The sequence below is a fragment of the Stegodyphus dumicola genome, chromosome 10, assembly GCF_044657685.1.
Source record: "Stegodyphus dumicola isolate Sdum_Otavi_A_Nest chromosome 10, ASM4465768v1".
NCBI lineage: Eukaryota > Metazoa > Arthropoda > Arachnida > Araneae > Eresidae > Stegodyphus > Stegodyphus dumicola.
The window spans coordinates 144,167,441-144,183,597 of record NC_140777.1 but is presented as its reverse complement, the minus strand read 5'-3'; the positions used below and the strand labels follow the sequence as shown (position 1 = coordinate 144,183,597).

General features: G+C 29.3%; 1 protein-coding gene across 1 annotated transcript in view; it reads left to right on the top strand.

Moving 5' to 3' along the window:
• LOC118187944 (glutaryl-CoA dehydrogenase, mitochondrial) overlaps positions 1-9,940 on the top strand; it is a 67,305-nt gene extending 57,365 nt beyond the window's left edge. Inside the window, exons 8-10 of the mRNA XM_085825634.1 lie at positions 4,097-4,222; positions 8,047-8,207; positions 9,747-9,940. Coding sequence (XP_085681760.1) covers positions 4,097-4,222; positions 8,047-8,207; positions 9,747-9,814 — 355 coding nt within the window. The 3' untranslated portion in view covers positions 9,815-9,940. The remainder of the gene's footprint in view (positions 1-4,096; positions 4,223-8,046; positions 8,208-9,746) is intronic.
• Positions 9,941-16,157: the final 6,217 nt, after the last annotated feature.

Here is a 16,157-nt window from a genome sequence, read left to right as displayed (position 1 = left end):
TACAAAATGTTTAGTTACAAAAAACTAACTTAGATATAGCATATTCTAGTCAAAAAGTAGAGAAAGTAAAAGATGCAATACAAAATATGTGAACTTCTGTTGCATTTGATGAAGTTTATGAAGAGACTATTTCTGTAGTGGGTCCCCCAAATTTAAAAAAACGTCGTGTAAATTTACAAAACTCAAGTATAGACCAAGACCAACATTTTAAGAATTTATATTTTATGAAATAATGGACACTATTTATTGTCAGTTAGATGTCCGTTTTAAAAAATTAAATTCGCTCAAATTTTTTGAACTATTGAATTCCAGTTTTTTAAGAAATATCAAAGTAAATTTCCAGATGAATGCCTTAATTCGTTAAAGAATGCTTATGCAAAACATTTCGATTTTATAAAGCTAACCAATGAATTATGCATTCTTTATCGTAGTGAGTCATACCACGAAATGAATTTATCGAAACTTATTCAGCATATAATGCTGAATGATTTGACAGATGCCCTAAGCGAAGTAAATAAATTGGCACATTTAATTTGTACAATTCCATTTGCAACTGCTTTGGTGGAGAGATCATTTTCAGCATTGAAAAGAGTAAAAAATTATGCACGCAATACAATGAGCCAGGATAGATTAAGCAATTTATCTCTAATAACAATAGAAAAAGAAATGTTACACTTATTACAGTCAAAACCAGAGTTTTATGATCATGTAATTGATGATTTTATTTGTAATATGGATAGACGTATGGATTTTGTGTACAAATGAATAATAAAAAGTTAAAGTGTTTAATGTACATTTTTATGGTTTTATTATTATTATTATTGTTGTTGTTCTCTGAACACCCTGCATGAAAATCTACTGCACGCCACTGGTATACAGTCTTCGGTAATGTATTCGTATACTTATGGTGATATGTGGATGAAGAACTTCCAAGTTGTTTATGCAGGGTCTTCCAAGGTGTTTATGCAAAGCAGGGTCTTTATTTGATATTTGTGAGTAGACATTACATCTAACAGTTCTCAGACAGCTGCATTATTCTGCAACTCTTCTACAAACTTTGGATGCTTAAGCCACCCATATAACAGGATCTATCTCTAACTGAGCATGGGTGGAATCTCTTTGGTAGATAGATCTGTTGTCTTCCATTGCACTCAAGCAATGTTATCATCTTATACCAATGCTTGTGGTACAGTCCATCTTACGTTGTATAAGGTAGATGGCCTGTATCATTAGACTTTACATATTATATAGGACAGAATGGTGCAGTGGATGACCAGCTATTTTAATGAGCAAAGATTATGCAAGGTATTAAAATTTGCACCCTAGATGTCTAAATCTGGGCTATATTGGGGGTGACTCTAGACTTTTGTAGCAATTCTTGAGTTTAGTGAGCAATATGGGGCCGGGCATTGTCATGCAGGAGGATGACACCCTCACTCAGCATACAGAGGCACTTGTGTCGGTTGGCTTCATGTAACCTTATCAGAGTGTCCCAATAATTATCAGCAATAATAGTATGGCTGCGCTCTAGATACCCAATCAAGATAACGAATCATGGTTACCCCTCCAAGTGAGACCACTTTTCTGAATGTCTTGCCATTTCATTCGCTCCAAATACATCTGTGAATTTACTCTGCATACTCTGCAGATGATAAGTGACAGAAGAAAATTTGTTTCATTTTCATTCTGAAGATGAGATTGAGGATGAATGCATTTTTTTCATCTATTCCAAGAAATGAATGGCTTGAAGCATTTAATGTTTGGAAAATTAACCTACAGAAGTGCATTTGATGGTTGAGGGGACTACTTAGAACACTCCTAAATCTCATAAGTATAACTTTAAAAACTAGTATGTATCTCACGAATTTCAGAGTGACCCTCATGCTTTACCCTGTAGTTAATTATGTTTAAAAATTCACATTGCTATTAAAATAATTGGTAGTGATGGATTTTTTGGCACACAATCTAAAATGCTGTAATGTGCTACATCTTAAAATTAATATTAACTTTTAAATATGTGTGGTTGATGTAAGTTTCATTTAAATTATAAGGTGTTTCTCCCACTTTCCTAGCGTCCATCGTGGTGTAGTGGTTCAGCACGCTAGGCCGGTATTCCAGAGGTCTGTGGTTCGATTTCCGGCAAAGGCGGTTGCATATTTTTCATCTTTTCTGCATCCAAAAATATACCTAATGTCTCTACAAAATATTACTTTGATTTAGCATGATTAAATCATCAGTTTCATCAAGTGAACAAATTCAAAATTTTGTTTTTGGAAAAAAAGGAAAAAATAAGTTTTTTTTTAAAATGTTTTGTATAGAGAAGCTTTTTATTTTATTGCAACTCAAATGCAATACTTTTCAGAAGCCCTGGTTGAGTAATAATAAATTCATTATCAAAAATAAATTATGGCATTCTTTCTTGACAGTAATATCAGATGAGTAAAAAAGCATTCAAAATTACAAAAAATTGATCAAAATAGCGAAACTGTGAAATTAAAAATGAGCAGAATATCCATTTTTTTAACAGTTAATCTAATTTTGATTTAATCAAAAGTATTAACAAAATGATATGTTTCAGGATTGCTTGAGGTAATTTTTGTGTAAACTATATTTTATTGCGATTTATGAAACCTGTATGTTGATTTTGCTAAAAGATAGGAAGTCCTATATCAGGCTTTTATGGTGAAAAGCTAGTTTGACAAAACTGGCCATCTGTGAAATCCTGCTTTGTACATATATGTATATATATATATATATTAAAAAAATAAAAAAATAAAAAAAAATATCTGAAATGTTGCAGATTTTAAATTACGTCCAAAGGGGCGTTTTTTAACATTTTGTGTGTTACCTTTCTTTATTAAATATCATGTTCCTCGCACTTAAACCATAAGATCCAGTGCAACAGCAATATCGCAAAATAGTTTTAAAACGAGCATATCTTTAGAATTTCAGATACAGAGACTCACGCGCTGGAGATAAAAATGTTTTTTCTGCACAACGTTGCCATTGTTCGCTTTGAAATCCTTGAGTTTGTTAATCAAAAATTCGTCAAAGTTTTAAAAAATAGGAAATCGATCATAAAACAAATTTCAAATTTCAAATTTGGTCTTCCACATGCTCATATTCGTTGGAGGATTACATTATTCAAAATTCGATGACTCTATGTACCGTTGTTTTATCACAATACGAGAAATATACATACATTTATGCAGATTTTTCATTATTTAATTTCTTCAAATATAATGCAGGACTCTAACATTTTGTGGCAACAGTTTGAAAAGTGAACCGACATTTATGAGTCCGACGCAAAATGCCAAAACGAAACTAATAGTCCTTCGGGATTCAAATCCCTTTGGACTAAAAATCAATGCTCTGCATTTTTTATTCCCTATATAATAGTGAACGCTCACAATTACTATTACTGTTTCTAGGGTTATTGGTAATCACATGTCAAATCAGTAAATGGCAGCCTTGATATAAAAATTGATTTATATGCCAGTAATATGAAAACAAAATAACTAACATCAAAATCTGGAGAATTAATGAAAACAGTGTCACTAGAAAGGCTTGTAACTGTTTCTATTACAGTGATTAATTATTTCATTTATGTTATTAATGTTGGATTCATTTTAAATTATTATTATGATTTATCTTTCCATTTCAACTGACTTGTACATGAAAGTTAGAGGACATTTATAAAAGTGAAATCGTAGTTGTTAATTTTAGCACTTACTCACTTCAGCTGGCAGTTCAGTTATTAAAAGTCTCTCAGCCTGCGTTTTTGTGAGGCTTGTATAAAAGTTTGAAGTATACTTTGTGAAATTAGAAAGTCTGACATTATCTTCCAAAGAAAAGATTCATTCTTTTTTCTTGGCAAGCATAAATTCCTTTTTTATTGAAATGAACACAGTATAGAATCGAAAACATTGCCATTTATTAAAGTTAGGCATATCTAAAATTTATGTTAAATGACTAAAATATTTTAATTTAAAATAAAATTAAAGCAATAACTTTTTTCTCACTTATATAATATTTGGGACTGATTGAGTGATATAATTTTACTTTAATCCAAAAGTGTAATTTTCCATATTTACAGAATTCAGTTTGGAGTACCTTTGGCTAAATTTCAACTAATTCAAAAGAAACTTGCTGATATGCTTACTGAAATATCTCTAGGCTTACAAGCTTGTCTTCAAGTTGGTAGACTAAAGGATTCTGGAAAGTATGATGATTTTAAAATCATAATTGTGTACATTTTTAATATATTTATTTACATACCTGATTCAATATATTATATAACAATTAATAAATGAACATTATTTATTAAGTATTTTCTAATGTTTATTAAAATGTTATTCTAATAAAATATTTTGCTGAATTCTAATGCGATTTTCTTTTATAAGAAATGCAAAACTAACCTCTGGGTTCCAGGGTTCTACAGTGGAGATCACTCAAGAGTTCTGCAAAACTTACATGCTTTTTGCTTCCTTGTATGAAGTAAAGAAAGTATTCTAATCGCAAAAAATTATGGGTACCATATTTCAATGAAAATATCCATTTTGATCACTATCGAATGCAATTTAACGATTTTTTTGCAGGACATCTGTACACAAGGAAAGAATAAAGGACTCTTTTTCCCAAAACTAATTTAAAATGGGTTCAGAAGAGATTTTTTTCATGGCATCTGTACGTACATTTGTACATATGTATGTATGTCGATTAACTCAAAAACAAGTAAGCTCAGAATGTTGAAATCTTCTATATAGGACTGTTATAACATGTAGTTGTGCACCTCCCTTTTTGGTGGCAATCAGCTGCACCGAAAGTATGTAAATATATATATGTATACATACCCACTTTGTTCCTCGGTTCATTGAGCTCAGTTTTTTATTCTTATGTGTTGGTAAATGGTATATTTTTTGTTTTAAAAATGATTTAATTATGTTCTTATCTTCCGGTTAAGGTTTTTATGCCTTTAGTAAACTTCCACGCAATACTTGTAGAATTATCAACAATTTAAATATTGTTTAAGTGCAACTAAGCCTAATTTTTTTTTTTACCATAGCAGCCGTATTTGAAACTTAGCAGAATAGTGGTACATTTAAAACTTAGCTGAATAGTGGATTTGTTTCCAATCTAGAGAAACTAAGCTTCGCATCAACAAAGATAACGTCTTCTTTTATTATTGTGAATTAAATTATACTTAATCCATTCTGGAATTATCATTTATGTTATTAAATTTTCCCATATATTGACTCGGCATAGCATCCACAACAAATTCAGTTTCTACGCCTTCAGTGTCTTTTTGCCAAATTAGACCAAAAGTAAACTTACAGTTTTGTGCACCAAAAAATGTTTTTTCTTGCCCGCTGGCTGAATTATTGCTTGTTTTTGCATAGAAACTCTAATTTTAATTGTAAAAATTGTTATTTAGATTGTTTTAACTGTGTTTATGTTTTATATTTTTCAATTTTTAATAAAGATATTTTGAGGTTTCATACATTTTTGCCTTGTTGCAAAGTGAGAACTGAATTAATTAAATAAGAAATATATCTATAATGAAATTGGAGGAAATAAGTTTAAACAAAATGCAAGAAAAAGTGCATATAATTCAATGTTCCTTACAAGAAAGTCATGTAGTGTACACATGAGTTTTTTTTTTTTTTTTTTTTTTTTTTTTTTTAACATTGAAGAAGTAGAATCTAGGATAACACATTCATTTATTTTTCGAGGATTAGGCACAGAGATAAAAAATGGACCAAAATTACAGCTATATTCTATCATACACACTTTCCAACTGAAATAATAACCTATCATGTGATCTGCAGCAGATGTTAAAGTTCACTTGATGAATCACCATTATTTATGAAGCACCACTTGATCCAGAGCAGATGGAAATGAGCTGTTATATTTTGTCTTTGAAGTTCTAAAACTTAGAAATTGTTGCTGATAACAATATCATCAAGTTAAATAACTTTATTTGGCTATAAAAGAAGCTGTTACTGTATTTTTTATATAAAAATTTTTTTCAATATTTTGTTGCCGGATGGAGAAATGGCTAAAATGATGGTGATGCTTAGAGTATCGACCCATGGAAGAAGTCAAGTTGGATTAAATTCCATTTTTATTTAAATTCATATTTATGGCCATAGTTCATTTTGCAATCTAATCATGCTTATTCAAGAACATTTACATTTTTTAATTCTATTGTGATAGGAAGAGAGCGCAGCGGGTACAGTCCAAGCAGCAGAGAGGGTGAAGCTAAAAGTGCCCAATTATCCAACATGGAAGCTCACCAAGAGAAAGGTTTTGGTTTAAAGTTTTAGTTCTCAAGAGTTCAAGTTTCGAAAAAGCTATTTTATCAGTGCTACACAAGCTATGTAATCTTGAAATGAGATAGTCCAGAAATGTTATTAATTTTTTTAGAATAAAGAGGAAATATGCAGATTAAAAATGAGGAATTAAGAGACTAATACTAAATTAAATTATAAGGCTTCTTTACATATTTTCTGGGGAATATGTAAGAAAAATAAAGAATATGTAAAAGATATAAATTTAAATTAGCAGCATAAATTAATTTCCCTTTTCTATTCTATAAACAGTAATCTCTGTGTGTACTGCGTCATTTTGAGATTAATCCGTGTCATATACTCTTACATAATTTTAATGATGTAAATAGAACTAAAACTCAAGCAGTCAATAATAATTTTACAGCAGTATTAATTATCCAATCAAAATGCACTGAGAACCAAAACTAACTCAGTCTTAATTAAGATTTCATCCTGAACATAACACACTCGTTTGCTACTCTTCAACCTAGTTGGATTCCTGTCTGCTGCTTCCTTCTTACTGCAAAGTTATCAAAAATGTAAACCTCTTGAAATGGCACAAATATTGTGCTAACTTGTTTGTGACCGCAACATGTTTACTGAAAATAAAATAAAAGATTTTATCTGCCTCAGCTGCAAGTTTCTTATTCACCGTGGATCGGCATTTCAGCATTCTGTGACATCAGAATTCTCGCTGTTCATTAAGGATTCAACTGTTTGCATTCTACACTATCAATACTGCAAAGTCCCCCTTTTTTATTACACACACACACATATATATATATATGAATATTTTTTGGATTTTTATATCTATATATAATATTATAATATCATTATTAGTTATTAACATTAGTATACCATAAAATTTCATTCCCAAAACTTTTCCCATACTTCATGTTTTAGAAAGGCTTTCCCTATATATTTTGCCTGAAAATATTTTCTTGCAAAATTGGGGGAAAATATACCAGAATAGTGATCATGCTTCAATAGAATGCTTTTGTCATCTCTTGACAAAACTGTATAATAATAAGAGACAAGAATATGGGCGGAGTATTAATAGAGTGCATAAGCTATAAACTCTTCTAACCCATACATCATGTGGACAAATCAAGTGAGTTCCAGTAGTGAGACGTGTACAGTGCACAGGCAAATTAGTTGAGTAGTTAAAAATGTCACTAAAAACTGTTCTAATGGCCACTGCAATGATCCATAAGTAGGCACTTTTTACAAAAGTTATAAGATCATAAGACTGTTAGTTACTAAGACTGTTATTTGTAAAACAGACACTATGAATTAGCAGCACTTGCTTGTCTGTCCGGGAGCCTAAGTTACAACATAGTGGTGATGTCCTCCTGCTGTATCGGATGGCCAGGGATTTTATGTCCTGAGCACACGATTGTTTCACCTGTCATCATTGAAGATTTTAAAGATTTTAATTGTGAAATTTTTGTCTTAAATTTTTTGTTATTGTAATTTTTAATTTAATGTTTTGTTTTTTGGTGATTGGTCTGATGTATATAGATTGATTTTTGATTAAAGCCATAAGAAGCACGATATTTAACTTGGGAGTCGTTTTAGAAAAATATTGATTAAAATCACACTAAATAAAAGTTTATTTAAAATATAGTATGTCTGTCAAAATAGCTATAGTTATTATTTATAATTCAGTTTAAATTTCATTAATTGCAATATTTTAAACAGCATTACTTTATTTTAGGGCTACCCCAGAAATGATATCACTTGTGAAAAGAAATTCTTGTGGCAAAGCTTTAGATATAGCCAGAAATGCAAGGGATATGTTAGGGGGAAATGGAATCTGTGATGAATATCATGTTATTCGTCATGTTATGAATTTAGAAGCTGTTAACACGTATGAAGGTATGATAGCTTTTGAATTATTATTTGAATGAGTCACTTTATTTTTATACACAATATATAAGGTAATTTCATTGATTTTATTCACTGCAACAGTTATTCATGTATTGAATATTTAAAGTACATACACTCACTGAGCATGCAGTGTATATGTTTACAACTTTCATTGCAGTAACTATTACAAAAACTGAGAAAGTTATATAACATGCATGTAAAATATGAACAAATATTTGTTTAAATTTCACTGTTAACAGAACAATAGAGAGAACATGAAAATAAATGTTATGTTTTGTTGACAGGTTTTAGTTAAAATTATACAATGAAAGGAATTCTGTATATGAAACTATAATTGTTAAAGGACACAAGGCATTTTACCGCATTTGCAGTTTTTTACAATACTTGAACAGTGGTACAAATTGAGGAATTACTAAATAACTAAGTAGTACAAATGAAATTTTAGAATGATAAAGTTAAGAACTGCATATTAAAAAAAAAAAAAAAAAAAAAAAAGAGGTTAGCATTTAAATGTAAATAAATAGTTGTATACATGAGAAATTTTAAGCATTCAGACATTAGACAAAGAGATTTTAAAATTTTAGTTTTAGATGAGAGCCAAAGAAAAGTATTGATAAAAAATAATTCCATGTTGATGAATATATGAAGTGGAATATTTTTTGAGGTTATGTCTTATATCCTTTTTTTATCATTATTTTTAAGAAAGTGTTAAAACATAAACTTGCAGATATGTAGAACTCTGGGATCAAATTTATTTGCTTTAAATACAATTAATTCATCTAGTTAAATTCAGCTTTCTTGCCATATCTCCTAAATACTAATAAAAAGATAGGAAATCATATAAAATGCTAAATAATAAAATTTAACTAATTTTAATTACATTGAAACCAGAATTATCAATTCCAATCATATTGAAATTTCGTATTGTGATTAGGTGCATGATTTGAATTTTAAAAGAAAGGGAAGATAGTTCTTTTTATATATATTGTTTATGTAAGACATAGCAAGTCTTAACATGAAATTTCAGGCTTTCACATACACGGGCATGCTAAAAGGATTAGATTACACTATTTTTCAGGTCAGATAATTTTTAATACATTAGTCTTACTACAAAATGTTTTTTGATTAAAAATACAAATTAATTTGATATTTATTTTTCATTTGCAGATATATAGAGAAATCATTTTTATTTCTCAAAACACACACATTTTTATTTATTTCTGTAATTTAATTTCTAATAATATAATAATATTCCCTTTTTTTTTTTTTTTTTTTTCTATATCCAGTCTTTATAATGTCATTTCCATCTTCAAAATAAGTTATCTTGAACTATTTTAAATAAATTCAAAACTGAAATGTTAAAACCAAATACTCAGGTTCTCTTTTATTCCCTGCTTGCACTTTTTCCTTTAGTTATTGAAAAGAAAAAGAAAATTTTTATATTGTTGAATTTGAGTAGAAATTTAAATTATGTATAGTAATTTAATTTACAGTTAAATTTTTTAACAGCACTTTATTTTCATTTAGGTACCCATGACATTCATGCACTGATTTTGGGCAGAGCTATTACAGGATTACAGGCTTTCAAAAGTTAGATTGATTTCTTTATTTTTGTTGCCATATTATTACAATATATTTGTATTGTATATTATGTATATTGCAGTATATGATCAGAATCTATTATATATATTTATATCAATAAAAAAAAATATTCTCTTAAATTAGCCTCAATTTATTTTTCTTGTTTACGTCTTGTAAAAGAAAGGAGCACTACATTTTAAAACAATGCATTTATTATGTAGGTTAGTTTTAAAGAATATAATAATAAAGAATACAAGGTGAACAAACATGCATAATTTCTTCTTAATGGGTGGAACAGAATTTATGATTTGTATCAAAAACTGTGATTAAATATTAGATTATATTGCATGTTATTTTTAGCTGAATATTTGAATATGTGGTTATTTTTTACAAGTGTGAGGTAAAAGAATAGCGCTGCACCATTTTTACACTTAAATTTACTAATATTAATGGAATTTTTAATTTAAGGATAACCAAGTGAATTATATTTTGGTATAATGCAAAATTATGACAAATGCTTAGTAATCAAAATCGCATAATGTGTGTGTCATTCTTTTTTAAGGAAATTAATTTTAAGTTAGGATGAAATAATTAAATATCTAGTTATATAAAAGATTATCATACTTGTTATTTAGGAATTTAGTGTGTGAACATGAACATAAAAACTGAAAATCATAAATATTCCATATACAATGCAATTTAATTATTATTGCAAATTAAGAATAGTGATTGATAACTTTAGGAGAGCATTTAAAATGATTAGACTAATCATAGATTAGATTTGATAAAGTGTGAATGTTGAAATTAATATAACCAATTAAATGTTGATAAGTAACAACAGTATTCACTTATTACCCTAAATAATATATCACTGGTGCATGAGTGATGTATGAGATGATTTCATGGGTACATGAATAAGAGCTAACAAAAAATTGTATATTCACTCATTTTGAAGATACTTAAAAGATAAGCATTTAGTTTTCCATATCGTGGATACCAAGGAATATTTTCAGCAGTAACCAAGAAGCAATGGACATTCCAGATTACTTTAAAAGGTAGGATTCTAATTATGTCTGTTAAGGAAAAGAAAAGACTTAAAAGATAGTATCTCATCAGAAATCCACATGATGAAAACAGTACAAAGTACTGCACATTTATCAGTTTTGTCACACTTAACAGAATTATTATTGTTATTACATCTTCATTATAAAAAAATTGACTAAATAGGATCCTCTAATGCAGGCCCAGGCAAATGCTTTGTTTGAAAAGCCACATCAAAAAATGTTTTGATACTTATTGTTATCAAGGAAAGGAAATTTTAAAATAAAAATAAATTTTTAATAGGCAACAATTTTATGAGACAAATGGTGCTGTTTTACAATTTTCAGTATTTTTTTAATATTATTTCAGGTGTTAATTTTATAGTGGGGATTCTTAAATTTGCTTAAATTCACTGAGGATGCTTGATCAAAAACTTTTTATTAAGCTTCATGACAGAAAGTGTTCTTCACATATGCAGGTTGATCCCAAAACAACCAACATTTCTTGAGCAGGATCCTTAAAGTTTGTTGAATTTATCCAAATTAAAACGTACTGTAAAATTTGCAAATTTGTTCATGACAAGTTCTTTTAAATCAGTATCTGACTGCAGATCTTACAATTTGACTGGTGCGCTATTAATTTCTATTGAAAATGGATCGTGAACTTATCATCAAACATACTTCAGTTTTTCGAAAACCATTAAATCTTGCTATAAATGATAATTTATGATCTACAAAATTCTTAATTTATCAACATTTTATTGAACAAAACTATGAAATAAAATAACTCGCACACTGACAAATTCAAAACGTGATATGAACTCCAATTATTTTACAAGAGACATCAACAGATAGAAATATATAACATTTGTAAAAATATGACATTTACTCAAGGGCTGTAGTTTGTAATATAAGCAGTTTAGGTAGTTGTCATATTTTTAACTCCTCAGCTTGTAAAAACATATTATCCATTATAAATAGACAATGTTGCCAGTCGACAGTGCATATAATTTTATTATTAATCTTCGATATTATAAAAAGAGCACTACTTAGTGCAACTTAATAATTTTATTTGGATTCCTTAATACCATTTTTCAAAAAGGCTATATCACGACTATCATAAATACAACATTTTTTTTAATGAGGTGCATTACAAAATTTTGAACTCGATACCTCATCTACATCAAAAATAAAATCTAATGCATATGCAAAATTGGACAGGAAGATGATGCCAACACAAAATGAATTTTGAAGAAGTCCCAGGCTTTATTTTCATGCATATAAAATCATCTTAGTAGATATTTATCCAATCTTAATGAATTATAGTAAATCTATGTACACCAATTTAAAAAATAGGACATAGGCATTTTAGATGGGGAAGCAAAACAGCATGGATATGTTGGCTTGGCAGAAGCTAAGGAAAGGAATGACATAATTAATTCACTCATGGTATTTATGCCAAAGTAGATGCAATTGTAGAGACAAGCTACAAGATTGGTTAATTTGAGATTGCTGTATAACATAGAAGGATCTCGAATTTGGGAGAACAGATGAATTTAGGGGGAGAGCACCAAATTTAGAATAGTTAATTTTGAGGTTGCCAGTTATTTTTAAAGCAGCCATCATATTTTGTTATATCTTACATATATATATATGTCTGGGTAGGATCATTGATAATAACTACCCTGCTTCTGTCAATACAATAACAAACTTAACAATCCTAATTCTTATGAAATGTATATGAATCGGTGATATACAGTTGCAAAGACATTTTCTAGAAGTTTGTTCGACACAAAAGATGTAAAAGCACTATAAATGCTTGTATATTTAAGTGAATGTTTGTATGTTTTTTTAAAAAAAGTGGTGTATTGCTTTCTCAACAGGTCTGTTCTCTCTTCTTCTATTGCAGGGGTTCTCAACTTTTTTTGCCACTCAATCCTCTGTCAACACTGCTAAAATATCATTAACCCCCCCCCCCCGCTTTCCAACACCAAAAAATTATATATATACTTTTATCTAGATTAATAGATAAAAGTATATATATAATTTTTTGCTCAGATGATTTCTTTGTGTTTTATAAACAACAAAAAATGTAACAATGTTGATAAATACCAAAACTTGGAATAAAAGTAATATTTATTCATAGGATAAACTAAATATTAATTCTGCATTCTATCCCTGAAACTATCAAATTCCACCCCATGGAGGAATTCCCCCCTGGTTTATTGCTCCTAGGACTAACAGCATACTTCTATGTGATCATATTTGAAAAACTACACTTATTGTTATAAAACTATTAAGCATGCTATAAAGTGCATGCTTATTAAATTACAAACCGGAAGAGATACTTTACTAAAATGTAGACCTTATTATGAGAATAAATGTATTATGTGATTAGTTACTATGATATCTTGATAATATTTTATTGATGATTAAAAATGAGCATTTGAAATATGTTTAGCTGTTACAAAATGTGGTTAACACTAATTTTTTTGGGGGGGGGAGTTGTCATTTTAAACGATATGACTATATTTTGAGATAACAAATCCCAGCTAACTATCATATAAGAACATTAAGTTTTAAATATATTTTAAAAAAAGGGGGATTCAAAATAACAGAATTGGGTAACTGAGTAATTTGAGTAGGGGGAAAACAAGCTTTATAACAAATGTTTAGAAAGTCTAGAAAATATCTTCTTTACAATTTTGATCTTTATTTCGTTATATAAAATAATAGTATTTCTTCCTAAAATATAACAAAAAATCTGATATGTACACCACGACTTCTTTGTATGGAATATTAAATTATACACTTTATTTCCTCTCTTTTATTTAAACTTATTGAATTGAATTAAATCTACTTCATCTATAGTGCATAAACCTACGAGCTAGCGGCTACGAGGGACTTGGCGTCGAAAGAGACAATTCTCAAAGCCCGCACATTTCCAGGAAACCCACGTAGCTAGGTTACCATTTTCACTTATTACAAAGACTTAAACACCAAACAGTAATCAATTATTGCTCAGATTAGGATCACGTGATCCTTCAGAAGCAGAAGTTTTGTCTGATTGGTTGATCTCTATGCAGGACAGAGCTGCAGCCGAAATATTTTTGGTAAGGTTTAAAAAAATCCCACATACCCGGGACTTCATTTCCAAGGGGGCTCTTTTTCCTAGGAATCCTGTTTAAACCAGTGCTACCAGAAATCTTATTTCTCAGAAAAGTCTCGTCTAGCACGGACCATCGCTAAATGTGATAACCTTTTAACAGCATTACATTTCATTCATTTTATAACTCAGAATGCACAAAAATTATACCATCTGAAGAATTATCTAATTGCTACCACATGTTCTATTCAAATACTATAATAAATATAAAATGATGTATGAAAGAAATTAAATAAAAAACAGTTTTTCACAGCCGATCAGTTTTTCACAGTCGATTTGCTATCTAATATAAAACACTTATTTCCTTGAATTTCATTAGGGATATATTTCTCATTCATTTAGTCAGCTCTCACTTTGCGGCAAGGCAAAATACATAAAAAATCAAAATACCTTCATTAAAAATTGAAAGATATAGAGAAAAAAAAAAAAAAAATAAAACGACAAATACAATTAAAATAATTTTTAAAAAATTTTACAATTACAGTTCCTGCGCAACACAACCAGCAGGCAAATTTTTTCGGTGCACAAAACTAAAAGTTTCCTATTGGTTCCACTAAATCACTAAAGGTGCAAAAAAGACTTTCACTATTCTGCTAAGTTTCAATTGTAAACAAATATGGCTGCTATGGCACCAAAAATTATGCTTAGCTGCACTTAAACAACCTTTAAATTGTTGATAATTTTATAACTATTGCATGCAGATTAATTAAAGGTATAAAAACCTTAATCAGAAGATAAGAACAAAATAATTCAAGCATTTTTAAACCAAAAATTATGCTTAGCCGCACTTAACCTTTAAAATGTTGATAATTCTACAACTGTTACATGCAGATTAATTAAATGCATAAAAACCTTAAACAGAAGATAAGAACAACATAATTCAAGCATTTTTAAAGCAAAAAATGCACAATTTACCAGCATATATATATTTAAAAAAAAAAAAAAACCACCTGAGCTTGAATTCTTAACAGTTTTCGGTAGCAGTCATGGCTTATGGTTAAGGCAGACAGATGAAGATAATGAATTGGATTTCGATAAATCATCAAGCTTTATTTTCACATATACCCAACTAATTTTGCAGACTCTTATTCAATCATAATTAAACAGGATAAATTACTACGTACATTGGTTTTTTAAAGAAATAACGTAGGCCTTTGGGATAGGGAAGCAAAACATGGATGTTGACATGGTGGAAGCTAGGAGAACGATATATTTTTTTGTGCCAAGAGTATTTATACTAAGTTTGATGTAATTGTAGAGACAAGCTATGATTGGTTAATCTTAGGTTGGTACATAACATGGAAGAATCTCGAATTAAGGGGGGGGGAGAGCATCAAATCTAGAATTGTTAATTTTGAGGTTGCAAATTATTTTTAAGCAGTAATCGTATTTTCTTATATCTTACACACACACATGTATACACTTTCGGTGTGGCCGATTGCAACCAAAAAGGGAGGTGCACATCTAAATGTTATAGCAGTCCCACACACAAAATTTCAACGTTCTGAGGCTATTCCTTTTCAAGTTATGTGAGATACATACGTGCAAACACCATGAAAAAATCTCTTCTTAATCTATTTTAAATCAGTTTTATAATTTGTACGGGGAAAAAGAGTTCTGTCCTTATGTACAGATATCACGCAAAAACATTGTTAAACTGCATTTGGTAGTGGTCGAAATGGATATTTTTGTTGAAATATGGTCCCCGGAATTTTTCGTGATTACAAGTAAAGGTACTTTGCACAAGGAAGTAAAAAAATACTATTACTTCAAATTTCAGCTGCAGAAGGATTTTAAAATTAGAGAAAATAATTAAAAATATCTTTGAATTTAAGCCATACTCCACTTTATATCTTAAAAAGATGAATAAAAAGTGTGGTTAAAATTTGAAGTAATATGAGAAATACAATGAAAATCCACTTAAGCTCTGTGAATCTTCTATTGTATTTATGTTATATACACATAAAAACCTCAAAAGTATTGCTAGCCAATTCTGTTAGAAATCAAACCATTAGAATTACCAGTATTCTGCATCCAATCATCGGAAGGTCATTTTCATCTATTATTTATCTATTCAGGTTGATTAAATTTGCACCTAAATACTTAATGAACACAGCTTATCTTTTTCCTCAAAATGATAAAAACTAAGAA